General features: G+C 41.7%; 1 protein-coding gene across 4 annotated transcripts in view; it reads left to right on the plus strand.

The window, feature by feature from the left end:
• The first annotated feature begins 1,398 nt into the window (after nucleotides 1-1,398).
• Nucleotides 1,399-16,073, plus strand: part of MYRFL (myelin regulatory factor like) — a 123,572-nt gene continuing 108,897 nt past the window's right edge. For 2 of the 4 annotated variants that reach the window (XM_045072979.1, XM_045072980.1), the window contains exon 1: nucleotides 1,399-4,708. In XM_045072979.1, the coding sequence (XP_044928914.1) occupies nucleotides 4,663-4,708 (46 nt within the window). In that variant the 5' untranslated portion in view covers nucleotides 1,399-4,662. The remainder of the gene's footprint in view (nucleotides 4,709-16,073) is intronic. The other 2 variants (XM_004752524.3, XM_045072981.1) reach the window with 2 other exon arrangements.

Here is a 16,073-nt window from a genome sequence, read left to right on the forward strand (position 1 = left end):
GTTTTTAGAAGTTTTCTTTGTTGTGTTTTCCCCTCAGTAATTTTGACTCATTGTTTAAGACAGAGATGTCAAAGCAATATGAATTTATATTTGCATCTAACTTTTGTGCTAGAAAAATAGTTCATTTTCCCCCCATGGAATGTAGTACAATTACCATTCGTCAGACAACTAAGTCTCTTATCTTTGATATAGACAAACAAGGGCCCAGTAGTGTCTGTTAATTTTTGTGCAGAACTTCTTGACAGAATTCCTCCTCACTGTTCACATGTATGTGGGTCTTGTGTGTGCCAGGTGCTGCTGTAGGTGCAGGAGATAGAGCAGTGAGCAAGACAGGTGAGGTCCGTTCTTGCGGAACTCTCCGTTCTGTGAGTAATGGACAAGAAGACTAATATTAAAAGGTAAGTGCTCTAGAGATACTTAAAATGGGCTAGAAGGGGAATGGAGGAGTACTCCAGATCAGGGGGTTGGGGAAGGCCACCTCAGGAGGTCACATTTTCAAGCTGGGCTCTTCTGACCAGACCCAGGCTTATGAAGGGAGGCAAGCAGCGAGAGAACCCAACACTGGCGTACAGCACCTCAGGGAGAAATGAATTTGACATATTTGAAAAACAGCAAAAAGCCCAAGTGTATGGTTGGTGTCAGGGAGGTAGATAAGAGAAAACTGGAGAGGGAGGCATAGGGTCAGACAACGTAGGTCTTAGTAAGCCGCAGTGGGGAATTTGAGGTTTTCTGTGACAGCTTTGATCACAACTCTAGCTGGCTCTTTCTTAGCTCAGCTTTTAAATACTGGAATTCCTAGAGTTTGCCCTGGGCCCCCCTTCTTGTTATCTAAATATTCTTTAGATCATCTTATCTGGGCCCCTAGCTTTGAAAATCAAGTACCATTTGCATCTGACTCTCCCATCTCCAACCCTGACACCCCTTCCCTAGCTTCGGGCTCTTGTATATATTTGCCCATTGGCCCCTCCACTTAGACTTCTAATGGGCATCTCAAACCCAACATTGACACAGCCCAGTTGCTTACACAATAGTCTAGGGCTTATTCTTGGTTCTGTCACCAATCCACCTCCAATCCAGTCCATCAGCAAGTCACACCAACTCTGCAAAACATACCTTGAATCTGTCCACTTCCCTCCATGTCCACTACTATTACTCATCCAAGTCAGCATCTTTTAAAAACTAAAACTTGGGACGCCTGGGTGGCTCAGTTGGTTAAGCAGCTGCCTTCGGCTCAGGTCATGATCCCAGCGTCCTGGGATCGAGTCCCACATCGGGCTCCTTGCTCAGCGGGGAGCCTGCTTCTCCCTCTGCCTCTGCCTGCCATTCTGTCTGCCTGTGCTCGCTCGCTCTCCCTCTCTCTCTCTGATAAATAAATAAAAAATCTTAAAAAAAAAATTAAAAAAAAAAAAACTAAAACTTAAAAAGTTACAATACCACAAATGACCAAGGCTGCTGAAATATAGAGAAGAATAAAACCCTCACAGCAGCTCAGCTTTTACCTATTTATTTTTGGAGTTCTCTAGGAAACGTCATTACCCAAACATCTAAACCACAGCTACATTAGATTGCGGCTCAAGAGATAAATCTCTACCAAATCTGTGCAAAATGGGGATGCCCAATAGAATTATGAGTTCTTAGAGATGTAAAGACCATAATCAAGGACATATGGGTGGTATTTGTTATTCTCTGAGAGGGAGAAACCTTAAACCCCCGTTGCCACCAGCTGGATTGTGCCTTCAGATGTGTGTTCTGGGCTCATCAATTAATACAGATATATTTTCCAGCCCTTCCTTCCCAACAACTTTCTTCTACATTCTCTTTACCTTCCTCAAACCATGTTGGTTGTTATCGGTTAGCCTCTCACTTGGAGGTTGCACACCGCCATATCGCAGGCAGAGTCATGTTTCCACTATGTGCTGTTTGTCCTTGACGATGTTTTGGTTTATTTTTACATTCGATTTGTTTCTGAACAAATTAGTTTCATCATTTATAAATGAGACTTAAAATTAGCTGCAACGTTTAAAAATGAGATTTAAAATTAAAATCTGCATTTCTAGCTTCACTTTTAAAATTGGCCACTTTGACACACTGAGTCCACATTCTTGGAGGAAGCTGAGGCGTTCTACCTGTTGGGGCACTCCACTCTTTAGCAGGGCTTGTAGCCTCTGTTTGCCCTATGCCCTACCACCCCTGTCTTCCTGACCCCAAGACTAAAGTGTCACTTGTCAGTTATCAATATGCTTACGTGGTTGGTTTTTGCTTATGTGGACCCATTGTACTCACTTACCTGCCTGGCCCGGTAAGTATTTGAGCTTGGGATCCTATTCTAACTTTGCTTCTCAGCCCATCACCTGGAATCCGATTTCTTTCCCTTTTTTGTTTCTGCTCACTCACTAGTCTGCTGCTGAGACTGAGGTGTCTGGGTGAATCATTGGCTGGATCCTCTGTCGTCATTTGGCAGTGAATACAACTTACTTCCAATGGCCTCCAGAAAATGTGGCTGGGAGCTTCTCTTGGGAGTCTAGATTTAGCCCTGGCTACAGGTCTTCGGCATCCTAATTCATATTGCACCTAAAGGCATCTACTTAAAAGTATCATTTGGCCTCTTCCTTGCTCTGCACATCCCATCTATAGCCAATATTGTATTCGATACCATCTTTGGGTTTTAATACGGGTCCAAATTTGTTACTGCTCTAACCAACACTTTCCAACACAGCCATCTTTCAATTACATCATGCATGACCACTGCCTAAGTAGAAATCATGGACAGAGTATATATTTGTACGGAATCCGATGTCGCCCAGCGTTCAAAATCTACCCAAATCCTTCTACAACTTATTTGCCACCTTTTCTCTCTGCGAAGCACATGCTGCCCCAGCTCTTCTGTATACATGTGCCATTGTTTGAGTCTCCTCCAGTTGCAGCTCTTAGTGACACCCCCTAGATTAGATAAATCTCTACTTCCTCTGTTCTCATGAGATGTTTTCCCCAGACCTTATCAAGGTCTCCTTGAGTTGAGTGACTTGTGTTTCTCGCATGCTTCACATTGAAACCTGGGGAGGGCTGGTACTATTACTTACTCATCTTTTTCCTTCCTGCACCCAGCAGAGAGTTCAACACAAGCTGAACTGAGAAAAAACAAACAAACAAACAAACAAATGTAGAAAATTCATTAAGCAACTTGATGACTTGTCCTTGAAGCTCTGGGGTCCAATATAACCTTCAAAATAAGATTTTAAATCTCTCTCACTTTTTTCCCCCCAATATAGAATTACCTAGCTTGTTTTTGAGAAACAGTTTATATGTGTGAAGTTTTAAAATACTTATAAGGAAGCATACCACATCATCTATACTAATTCTAGCAATAATGAAGCAATCAGACAAATCCGGAATGTGGGACATTCCATAAGACAATGGGCCTGGATTGTTAAAAAAGTGTCAATGTCATAAAAAGCCAAACAGCTAAAAATGACAATATCTCTATATCTCTATCTTTAAAAGACATAACCAAAGGCAATGCGTGAACATTTATTAGGTCCTTGATCAGAAAACAAAAAGTCATATTTGATGAAATATAAAGATATTTTGGGGACAGTGGGATTAAAACTTATGGGATATCAATGGCCTAGCCAAAAATGTATATAGCAAGAGACAAAAAGCAGAAGTGGAAAAATATTAGGAATTAGTAAATCTGGATGAAGAATGAGTGGATATTTATTTCACGGTACTATCCTTGCAGCTTTTCAATAGATTAAAAATGTTTTCAAGATAACAAGTTGGGGAAAAAGAGAAAAGGAAGGGACTAAAAGACAATTTAATTGTATTCTTAGGCTACTGTTAAGTAAATGAATAGCTGAGTGGGATAGCAGAACTTTTATATTTAGGAGTGAAACCAGCTAATAATAGTGAACCATATGTACTCCTCTGTGAGAGTTACTGAATCAAATGCTGTTTTGTTGCCCATTAGAGGGGCTTCTCATATGTCATACTTCCAAAGAAAATAAAATCTGGAGGAGATAGGCTAGGTGTGTATCAAAGGAATGTAAGTTTCCACTGTGGTTAAATTTGGAAATACTTCACAAATCCTAACTTTTCATTAGCACAAGCCTGTTTAAAATATCTGCTATTCAAGGTATCTAAAAAAGCAATTTCATTGATGTAATTTCTCTAGGTAAAAAAAACACACACACACACTCTGTATATTTGCCTGGTTATGGCTAAATTGATCTGGTTGATAGAGAGGGAGAGATAAATATATTGGTGTAAAAGGACAAATGAGAGATAAGACTATGTATTTATTGCCCATTTATGTAATTACATGTGTCACTAAGGACAAAGGTCCTTAAAACAAAGACGAAAGGCAGAGTAGAAACAGTTCCCTTCAGTAAGATAGATGGATTTGTTACCACTTCCCTCACCATGAATTTTTTTTTTTTCTGTATGGTCACATATCCTGGTTTTATAATCATTTTGAGAAACTAACCATCTTTCCGGACACATTTGTTGGCAAAAGATAGGCTTCGCTCCAGTAAAAAGAAAATGAAGATTTTTCGAGAGCATTCGTAGGCTTCAAGTTGAGAGGACAGCCCTTACTTCCTGAGCTTCGAGAACCCTTGTTTTGGGAGGAAGTATCTCCATAGGACTCCATAGGACTCCAGCACCATGGATGTGTTAGGGGAAAAGGAGGCCCTGCAGCAGTTCTTTGAAGGTAAGAGGCCAGTTTCCAACATGCACTTCCTGCTTCTGAGAAATGGCTCTCCTCGCAATCACTGTTTCACCTTTTTGGAATTCACTTAAACTTGGCCTGGGAAGAAATGCTGTTGTACTAACTGGCCTAAAATTGGAAGTGGTGGTTTATTTGCTGTGTTTCTAGCAAAAATCAATGGTAGTGATTTAAAAGAACACAGAATTTCCATCTTCTAGCTTGGCTGTTAAAAGAATCACGGGGTCAGCATATCTGTGTTGTCAGTGTTTGCCTCTTTCCCGTGCTAGATTGTATTTCTTCTAATCCCCTACATTTCAAAAATTGCAGTCTTGTCTTGTCTCTAAAATTACTGAATGCAGCACAGGAAGGATGTAAGATTTTATTAAGATAGTTTTCTCTGAGTATATAAAACAGCAAAGGAACACCTCTTCCCCCTTCCCATTTTTGCTTTTCACAACACTTTATTTTGTTTTTTCTTAAGATTTTGCTTATTTATTTGAGAGAGAAAAAGGGAGAGCCTGAGCACAAGTAGGGGGAGGCAGAGGGAGAAGCAGACTCCCTGCTGAGCAGAGAGCCTGATTCAGGGCTCAATCCCAGGACTGGGATCTTAATCCTGGGATTAGGACCTGAACCCAAGGCAATGGCTTAACTGACTGAGCCACCCAGGTGCCCCTCACAACATTTTAATAATGTGCAACTGAATAATGATTTGTTTTTGAAGGGACAGGCATACAATAGGAATGCGTACTTTTTCCTCTGAGAGAGGCATACTATAGGACATGGTTACACAGATTTTCTTCCTTCTAAAAACCTGAACTGGTGGTAAAGCTTCTCATATTTAGTGGGGTTGATGTTCTCATGGAGGGTCTGTTGAAAATGTCATTGCCATTGGAGACTTCAGTATGGCTTTGGTGTTTCATCAGCCATGCTCAGACTTCCATGTGAAGGGAACTGTGACCATACCTTTTATACATTTGAAAGGTATTTCCTAGGAGGAAATAGGAGAATTGAGGGCAGACCTGTTTATTCACAGAATCTGGAGGGCAGTTTGCAGCACATTGAGAAGTGCTTTTGGCCTTTCTTATGATTTGTAGAGTGCCTAATAAATTCTAGATATTAAAAGGTTGAATGGAATTGACCCAACACCAAAAAGTACCACATACAGAGTGATCATACAAAAGAATTGGTGAGATTCTAGGTCACCATCAGAAGAAATCAATACAATATAGTGGTTTCTGTGGCTTGGATTTTGTCAGAAGTAACAAGAAGAAATGTAAGACCAAGAGAATTATCACATTATCTCAGTTGGGACCCATCCCAGGGGTTCTTGGTGTCTGATAGTAGCCAGATCAGTGTGTCCCTGTGGGCCAGGCTTTGCACACAGTAGGCACACTAACATAGCTCTATTTTATAGTCTATGATTTTATATTCTATGCAACTTTCATTCTAGCAGTGTGTAGCAATCTCCAAGCTCTAGCTACTAATGCTTTATTTTAGGGAAACCACCAATTCATTTTATAAAATTATGAAGTCTACTTGATTCCTTCTAGACCTAGAAAGTTCATCTGGTCTACCTTCTGGTTTATTTTACACCAATAGGATTCCTAGACTGTCTTTGTCTTATTTTCAGATGTTTCTAAGGATAGTTTCATGAGTCTTCTCTGTAGCTTGCTAAAATATCTGATTATTATTTTAATAGTATTTTTCTTAGCTTAAACCAAACTGTGTTGCTCCATTTGAAGCCTTTCTTTTCATGAGGGAGCAGTCATTTCTCCTCATTTTAGGAAATAAAAAAAATAGAGCCACTAGCTTAAGTGATTCCCTTCTGCCTGAAAACCATACAGCTGGTTGTCAATTTCTTATTACCTCCACTCTTGAGCAAATACCGAGCACCCACCTTGTGCCTTGGTAGTTTGTAGGGCTTTGTAGTCTTTCCCTTAGATCTTAACGATTCCTTTCTGAAATATTCCTTAGAATGAGGACAGCGAAATTAGATATGGTATTCTAATTGCTCATGCTCCTGTTCATGTATCAGTTCTTTTTTTTAATTTTTCCTTGAGAGGGAGAGGGAGGAAAGGGGCTGAGGGAGAGCGAAAGAGAGAGCATCTTAAGCAGCTCCCTGCTGAGCATGGAGCCTGACACAGGGCTCCATCTCACACCTGAGATCATGAGCTGAGTTGAAATCAGGAGTTGGCTATTTAACTGACTGAGCCAGCTGGGTGCCCCTGTCAGTTCTAATTAAATGCGATCTTATATTTAAAAAAAACAAAAACAAAAAAAAATGAAGTCTGAAAAATCAAGAAAAATTGTGGCAATTTGTTACCTAGCTGAAAGCTATTTTTCTGTTTCCTCAGATCCTTCAGTCTAAGAAACTAAGCCTTAAATGCATTTTCCTCAGGAACGTGTTGGATTGGGGTGCCTGGCTGGCTCAGTTGATAGAGCATGCTACTCTTGATTTTGGGGTCATAAGTTTGAGCATAGAGGTTACTTTAGAAAAATATTTTTTTTTATAAGTATCTGGATTGGGGCACCCAGTTAGCTCAGTTGGTTAAGCGTCTGCCTTCGGCTCCTGTCATGATCCCGGAGTCCTGGGAAGGAGCCCCGTGCATGTCAGCCTCCCTGCTCAGCGGGGAGTCTGCTCCTCCCTGCTTGTGTTCTCTCTCTCTTGCTTGCTCTCTCTCTAATAAAGAAGTAAAATCTTTAAAAAATAATAGGATAAAAAAGTATCTGGATTAACAATATCATTTTCAATTAAATGGTCTTACGTGTCAAAGCTCATGATGATCTTAGTTTTTGTTTTAAACTTTATGCCGAAATCTTTATGATGTGTGTCAGGAAAATGACAAGAACAAAGGGCAATTTCAGGTGGCTAGCAATTCTAATTCTAATTCCCAGTGTGCCACTGATGCAATAGGTAGGTCAGTGAACTAAAGCAGAGAAAGATCGGGTATTCTAGGGATCCCAACGTCCTCTGGGAACTGATACCATGTGACATGTTGGGCTTTTTCAAGAAAGCTGGTACCACTGCAAGAGAAAGGTTATCAGAAGAGAAGCACCTTATTTTATTTACAATAACTAAACTTGGTTACGAGCTAAATTCCTAATAGTGCTGGATTAATTAAATGAATTATGATTTTTCCATGTAATGGAATATTTATAACTATAAAAATGATGATTAAAAATTGTTCATTATATAAAGGGGAAAGGGGGATTATAAATTGGTATATATGATTGAATATATGTGTATACATATATACATGTACATGTAACTTCCCAGAACAAAGTTTATTAAAACTGATTTGTAAACAGTTAATATAGAGATGCCTGGGTGGCTCAGTCAGTTAAGCATCTGCCTTCTGCTCAGATCATGATCCCAGCATCCTGGGATCAAGTCCCGAGTCTGGCTCCCTGCTCAGCGGAGAGCCTGCTTCTCCCTCTCCCTCTGCCTGCTGCTCTGCCTACTTGTGCTCTCTGTCAAATAAGTAAATAAATAAAATCTCAAAAAAAAAGAGAAGAACATGAAAACAGTTAATATCTATACATACATGCTCACACACAGACCCGGAACTGACTGGATGAGTACGCTTCAAGTATTAAGAGTTGTTATCTCCTAGTGATAAGAACATGGGGATTTTCATTTTCCTCTTTATACTTTACTATTTAAGCACTTAATAGTTGAAATGTATTGTTTTAATCAGGATATGTTAAATAGAGGAGAATGAGTTTAATTCAGCAAAACTTCTGTTTAAGATCCATGTATAAAGAAAAAATTACAAAAGACTTTGATACAGGTGAAAAAGATTACAGACCTCCTCCCTAGTAAACCATGCCTAGATCACATCCTTCTGGGGGTATCAAATTCTGTGGGATTTATACCTTTCATTGTGTTATAGCTATTTTAAAACTCTAGATGTTGCAGGTAACTATATCCATGTAAATGATTTTGTCTATAGATAATGCAAATGAACTTGCTTTAAGTGGGTAAAAACCAATTTTGCATTTTCTTGTAAAACCACCCCATGGCCTAGATGGATAGATATAGGTGTTGTAGATCTAGATCTAGATCTGCTGTTTGAATTCTCTTTGAGTAGCTCAGTCAGTCGAGGGTCGGACTCTTGATTTCAGATCAGGTTTTGACCTTCTGGTCCTGGCATCAAGCCCAGGTGAGGCTCCTCGAATAGCAGGGAATCTGCTTCTCTCCCTCTCTCTCCTCCTCTCCCTCAACTCCTCCCCCAGCTCATGCTCTCTCAAATCAATAAATCTTTTTTTAAAAATTAGGTACTTTAATTCTTTGATGTGCATTCATCTTATATTGCATGAAAGTCATGATTTTATCTTTTTTTTTTTTAAGATTTTATTTATTTATATAGAGAAAAAGACAGCGAGAGAGGGAACACAAGCAGGAAGAATTGGGAGAGGGAGAAGCAGGCTTCCCACCAAGCAGAGAGCTGGGTGTGGGGCTGGATCCTAGGATCCTGGGATCATGACCTGAGCCTAAGGCAGACACTTAAGGACTGCACCACCCAGGTGCCCCAGTCAAGATTTTATCTTTAAAATTAGATATCCTTTGATACTTGAAAAGTTTTAAGTTGGTTAACTTGGACTTTTATCGATTTCACCTTAAGTTTGAACCAGATTAATAACAACATTTATTACACATTTACCACGTGCCCAGTACCATGCTATTCACTTTATGTTCATTATTTCATTTAATTCTTACAACAGCTCTCTGGATAAAAAGGAATAAGCAAATGAAATGCAGTAAATCTCATTCTTCAGTTTACTTCTTCTTCTTTTTCTTTTTCCTTTTTTGAAAGCTGTGATTTCACATTCTTAATTCTTGTTTCCTTATGGGTATTTCTTTGGACTACCTTGATATCAGAGGAACTCATCTTTTATTTTCAGGCTTTTTAGAAGATTTTATAAAAACTGATTTGAGGGGCGCCTGGGTGGCTCAGTGGGTTAAAGCCTCTGCCTTTGGCTCAGGTCATGATCCCAGGGTCCTGGGATTCAGCTCCTTACCCGGCTCCCTGCTTGGCAGGGGGCCTTCTTCCCCCCCACCCCCCACCCCCAACCTGCCTTTGCCTACTTGTGATCTCTGTCTGTCAAATAAATAAATTATATATATATATATATATATTTTTTTTTTTTTTTTAACTGATTTGAGGGATGCCTGGATGGCTCATTTGGTTAAACACCTGCTTTCGCCTCAATTCATGATCCCAGAATCCTGGGATAGGGATCTGCATGGGGCTCCTTGCTCAGTGGGGAAACTGCTTCTTCCTCTACATGCAGCTCCCCCTGCTTTTACGTGCTCTCTCCCTCTGACAATTAGTAAAGTCTTTTAAAAAATTTTAAAAAACTGATTTGAAAAGAATATGTAATTGTTCATTGTGTTTAATCTTTAAGGAGGAAGTTTTCTGAATTGAAAACTTATTTAGCTCTTCTTGGTCTTGTCCTGAAGTACATTCTAAAACATTTGCTGGCTTTTCTTGAAAGCGAAAGAGGAGATTCCTACCCTGACTGCATGGAATGGGAAAAAAACCACATAGTAAGAGCAGATAACAAGGAGAAACACAAGGAAGACACTGGTCCACTGAAACTCTTTGAAGTTTGAGGAGCAGGTGGCTTCTAGAACCTGAAGCTGTGGTCAGGCAGGAACCACCTGACAGCTCCTGAGATCTAAGAGGAAGAACAGTCCATTCAGGAAGCAGCTGTCAGCAAACTTCCAAATAGTCTGCCGCCCTCTCTCTGCTTAAGATTTAAAATGTTAGGTAGCTGTTATTAAGCAAGAATTGTAAGGATGCAGGATAGGCAAAAACATCTGCTGCCCATGAACTGTACAGGGATACCCTGGAGGGCCACGTGTTCAGGCAAATGGGGAAAATACAGAACTCTGGAGTAATGACTCAAGTGCCCAGGCTTCCAAGGAAGGTGAGCAGAATTGTTGAGGAGGAGAAGAGATGTCGCTTAGAATAGTGCCTATGGGGGCACCTGGGTGGCTCAGTGGGTTGAAGTCTCAGCCTTCGGCTCAGGTCATGATCCCAGGATCTTGGGATCAAGCCCTGTGTCGGGCTCTCTCCTCCGTGGGGAGCCTGCTTCCTCCTCTCTCTCTGCCAGCCTCTCTGCCTACTTGTGATCTCTGTCTGTCAAATGAATAAATTTAAAAAAAAGGAAACTATGAATAAATTATTTTTTAAAATGTGCCTATGTGCATATAGTAGACAGTCAGTAATATTAATTGAATAAATGAATGAAAGAACAATGCAAAAGACTATTCTAGTCAACAAAGAGTGATTGAACTTGGGTTTGGAGAACCCAGCAAGTTCAAATATAGGAAGAAGGAAAACTTGCCCAGGAAGAAGCGGAAAGCTCTAGTGAATAGAATAAATGGAAGCAGAGCCGAAAAAGTGTTGCCAGGTGATGGAAAGCCTCAGATGAATGGTAAATGTATGAAGTGGTCCTCGCATGTTATTTCTCCAAAAGTGAAACCAACTCTAACTGGTGGGTGAGTCTGACTTCCTGAACTGAGAGGCATCAGAAGCTCCGAAAACCTATCAGCAGTGTGGGAGGACAAAGCTACAGTGCCCAAGGCTGGCCCTGGGCAAGGCTGTTTTGTGGGGGAAGAGTGTCGTTGGCCTCAGGCCAGGCCCTCAATTCTTTATTTTTCTTTCACTTTGGGGCCACCACTTTCTCAGCTTCTCAGCACCCTTTTGCCCTCTTCTTTCTGCGCCAATAAAACCTGAGCATTCACAGAAGGTACAGACAGCAAATGATCAGATGTCATCACACATCTGTATTGAGCCTTGTCCCTGTGTGCTTTCAGTGGACACGAAGATGTTTTGACCAAATGAATCGAAAAAGGTTGCATCTCTAAGCGTAGGTTTGGTTGTTCTTCAATGGTGGAATTTTAGATGTTGTGTCTTGGCAACATCCTATAGTTATCATTGTAGGACTGATTTTATTGAACATTTATTATGTGCTGGGTATAGAGTTTAATTAGGAACATGGATTCTGAGTCAGCTGTCTTCGATGTGAATCCTGGTTCTGCCATTTATTGCCTCTCGGATGATGGAGGAGGAAACGACTGCAGGTCTTAGTTTCCTTATTTAGAAAATGCGGATAACAGCATTATCCCAAATTTTGGTTGTAATATCTCTACGCCTGGCACAGAGAGCTTAATTAATATTAGCTATTGTTATTCTCGTTGTTACCTTGCTAGCGCTTTCTCTGGGTGACATCAGCACAGTCCTGTGAGGGATTTTTATCCTCCCATGAGAATCAGGAGGCTGGAGGAGGTTAACTTGCTTGAAGATCATCCCGGTAGAATGTGGATGCGAGTTCCTCATATGTCCCTTTTTTTTAATTGAAACAGCCAGTCAAAGTGAGCCAGGGGTTGCCCTCACGCAGAGGGATTCAGTGGTGAACAGAGTCCTTGTTTCGGAGCAGCTCCTCATCTGGTTGAAGAGAGAAAACAAGCAAGGGAATAGAATAACTTCAGAGAATCAATAATTATGAAGAGAATAAAACCAGATAGTTGTGCAGAGAGAGACTGAAGATGGCAGGGAGAGCAGGTGACATAAGCTCAGGTAACCGGGAATGCTTCTGAGGAGGTGGCATTCCGGCAACTCATCCACCAGGGGTAAGATTGCTGGTCAGGGCTGTGTCTGTGTGAGACTTGTGCTCTGTTGCTTTAAGTGAGGCCAGTCATTATGTTTGAATGATTTTCTATTCAGCCACTTAAGTGCAGGCTTAGGGTAGGGGAAGAACTGGGTTTTTACAAAGTTGAGGTTTTCCCAGGTGAGTCCCAGGTGAGAGAAGGGAAGAGAGTGACTAGCCTTTGCAAGGGAGTAATTGGAGTGATGGGCCCTAACTCCTCAGCGGGGTAAGAAGGGAAGGGTGAGTCGCAAGGGGTGAAGAGGTGTGGAAAGGTGGCTGTAAGGTTTATGAATGGGGGATCCCAGTGGTTGAAATGATAAGAGTAGAGGCACCAGTGTCAATGAGTGGAAAGGAAGGGCTGGTCAGAGGACAACACTTGGAACTGAGACTTCAGAGGGTGCAGTTACTGGTTTGATGCCAGGGTTTCGCAGGGCGCCATGACGGAAGGTGTCTGAGGTGAGGTGGAGAAAAGGTGGGAGATGAGGGGTTTAAGAACCCGAGAGGCGGGGTGCCTGGGTGGCTCAGTGGGTTAAGCTGCTGCCTTCAGCTCAGGCCATGATCTCAGGGTCCTGGGATCGAGTCCCACATAGGGCTCTCTGCTCAGCAGGGAGCCTGCTTCTCTCTCTCTCTCTCTTTCTCTCTGCCAGCCTCTCTACCTACCTGTGATCTCTCTCTGTCAAATAAATAAATAAAATCTTAAAAAAAAAAAAAAAAAAAAAAGAACCCGAGAGGCTGGGAGAGTATCAGGTGGATGTGGAAGCCCTGAGGAGTGATAGTGAAAGTGGTGTTGCAGAGGGGAAGAGAGGGAAGCACATGCTGGGTGTCCAGTGAGACATCAATAGTGAATGAGCGAGAGGGTCCTAGATGGTGCTACCAGGAGGGGCCTGGTCATCTGATATGTGCTTCATTGGAAGAAGGGAGGAGGAAAGCTAATCTGAAAACAGCAGAACAGTAAGGAGAACACCTCCCCCTTTTAGCCCCCAGGAACATGTGGGAGCAACATGTGGGAGCACCTTTATTGGAGATGTTCTGTTATTTAACCAGTTGTTATGGCTGGACATTTGGGCTTGCTCTAGATCTTTCCCTGTTCTACATATAATGTGATCAAGTTTTCCCCCCAAACCCTTTGTTATTTACTTTGTATGAATCTCCTCAAAATAGAGTTACTGGCATATAGAATTTTTTTTTTAATTAGTTAAGACAACTTACCTGCTAGGAAGTCCCCCCCCCTTTTAATCAATCTGTAGACTGTCTCTATCACTGCTGTTTGATATTAATTTTCATTTTTTGACTTAAAAAAGATACTCTATGCCCAGAGTTCTTCACCTGGGTTAAATTCAGGGGGATTCAAAGCCTGTGATACTGAGTGGAAACAGGTGTTTGTGTAGGCTAATATGTTAGTGGAAGTCTCCATACTCTTCATCAGGTGCCCAGTGAGGTCTGTGAAGCAGAAGAGCTGAGGAACCCCCTGCTGTGGTCTCGGGTTGTTGGCAGCTTCCCTCACCTGCCCCTCTTGAGGACCCTGAGCCTGGAGCCCCCATGATGGAGAGGACGCCCTTCAAACTAGGGAGAAGATCCTAGACTGGGACATGGTTTGATAAAGTCTAGAAACTTACTACTTAAAATGTTGTTAAGAGATGGGAAAGGGAGATCTGATGGCATGATTAAAAGCAGTGATGAAAAAAAGTTAATGGTTTCATCTCTGTATTCAGAGCTGTCACCTTATCAGAAAATGCTTATACCAAAGGGATACTGTAACCAAAAGGGGAATGAATTCTTCAAAGTCTGCTCTCAGTTTTACTAGTGGGTATAAAAAAATCTCCAGAAAAAGGTGATTATTTCCTCCGCACTGGGCTTCCTTCAGTCCCCAGGGGTGCTCCCGAAGCACCTGAAGAGAGGCTTCTGGGGGCCCAGTCTGCTAGGCGGAAACTCTCGGCATTGGATCAGCATTTGCTCGTTATTTGAGCCTAACCTGCTTCTAAAAAGATTCTGGGTGTACTTTACATTACCTTAAAATTGATTTAATCAAGTCAATACTAGGGAATGGAAAGGATAATAAAACACGCTGGGGCTGTGGGAATCATAGCAAAATTCAGGTATCAGTGGGTTAGCCACGAGACTGAAATCTCTTCTCTCAACTCTATCCCGCCTCCCAGACATTCACTTCTCTTTCATCACCAAAATACCCTGAAAATACATCTGAAAAATACCCGCTCTATTCTTCACGTCCTATTTGCTTTTCAACCCAATTTAATCAGGCTTCTGCTCTGAATTACTCGATTGGAATTTCTTCTGGATGGCATTAAAAACATTCGACCTCATCCTCCTGGTGGTGACTCTGGGATTCATCACCATCACCCATTGTTCACTCGTGGAAACTCTCTTCTATTTGATGCCCTGGCACCTTCTCTTCTGGTTCTCCTCCAGCCTGTGTCCTCTCAGGTGCTTTCAGTAGTTTGCCCCCTCCTGGTCTGCCCACGAGTCCTGATTCGGAAACTCTCTTATTGGAACATCAAAGCTTACCCTGAGTGGGCATTCCCATGGGTCAACATATCCGAAGTTCTATTGCCAATACCTGGATTTATAGCCTTTTAAAGTACATGTGTTTGAGCCTGGGTGTCCCTCAGTTTTCCCAAATCCACACATTCAAAGTGGAACTCATTAATCTTCTCTCTGATTTCAGTCTTCACTTCCTCCCATGTTCCCTTCGCTCTTCAACAAACCCCCCAAACTGGAAACTGGCGTGTCACTCTTGATGACTCCTTCTACACTCTGTAGCTAATCTTTTATCAAATTGTCGCTTCCACCTCAGAAATGTCTTTCGGCTGCAACCGCCCCCCCCCTTTGTTCAGAGATTTCATCTCTTGCAAGAATCTCTTAACTTCTGTCTTTCTGTTGACCATCTTCCACTATGCTGTTGACTCATGTAGATGCCATCGCTTAAACATTTCTGTTGAATCTCCTTTGCCTGAGCTCAGTGTAATTGTCCCAAGATAACATTCCAGGTGTCCTATCGCAGGGGACTCCTCCACACTCATATCTATTACAGGTGTTTGATATAAGTGGTTAAGGTCATGCTCCAAAGCCAGAGTTCCAATCTTGACTCTGCCCCTTGCTAGCTGTGTGATCTTCCTCCTACTTCATATCTCTGTGTCTCATTTATGTACCTATAAAACCAGAATATTCCTTGTAGCTATCTAATAGGGTTTGGGAAGGTGATATGATGCTGTCTACATGAGGCTCAGAATAGTCCCTGGATTACTATATTTTTGCTATTACTATTATTATCTTCAATATTGTTCTTACTATTACCTATACCCCAGCCTCACAACTTCTCATGGTTTCTTGAATGCTTCCTGCCCTTTCATAACACTGGATCTTTGACTGTGCCCTCTCCCCAGAATGCACTTTCCTACTTCTTTCTCCAGCAGACTTCCCTGAGCTAAGTTAGAAGCAAAATTCTCCATGCTTCTCCCGCACTTTGTCTACACCCTTGGGTGCGCACCCTTCACATCAAAGTTCAGTTTCTGTGTTTTGCATGTCTGTCTCCCACAGAGGACAGTGTAAGCATCTCCCTGTAAGGATTTGTCTTTGTTTTGCTCATCTTTGAAGGCTCTCTGTCTTGCATGTTGCCGTTACTGAAAAGATGTTTGTTGAATGTGTGTTAAGTGAGTGAAATTCTTGACCAGAATTTCTGGAGAAACAGAAT

Source organism: Mustela putorius, unplaced genomic scaffold, assembly GCF_011764305.1.
Source record: "Mustela putorius furo isolate JIRA1106 unplaced genomic scaffold, ASM1176430v1.1 tig00537227_pilon_pilon_pilon, whole genome shotgun sequence".
Lineage (NCBI taxonomy): Eukaryota > Metazoa > Chordata > Mammalia > Carnivora > Mustelidae > Mustela > Mustela putorius.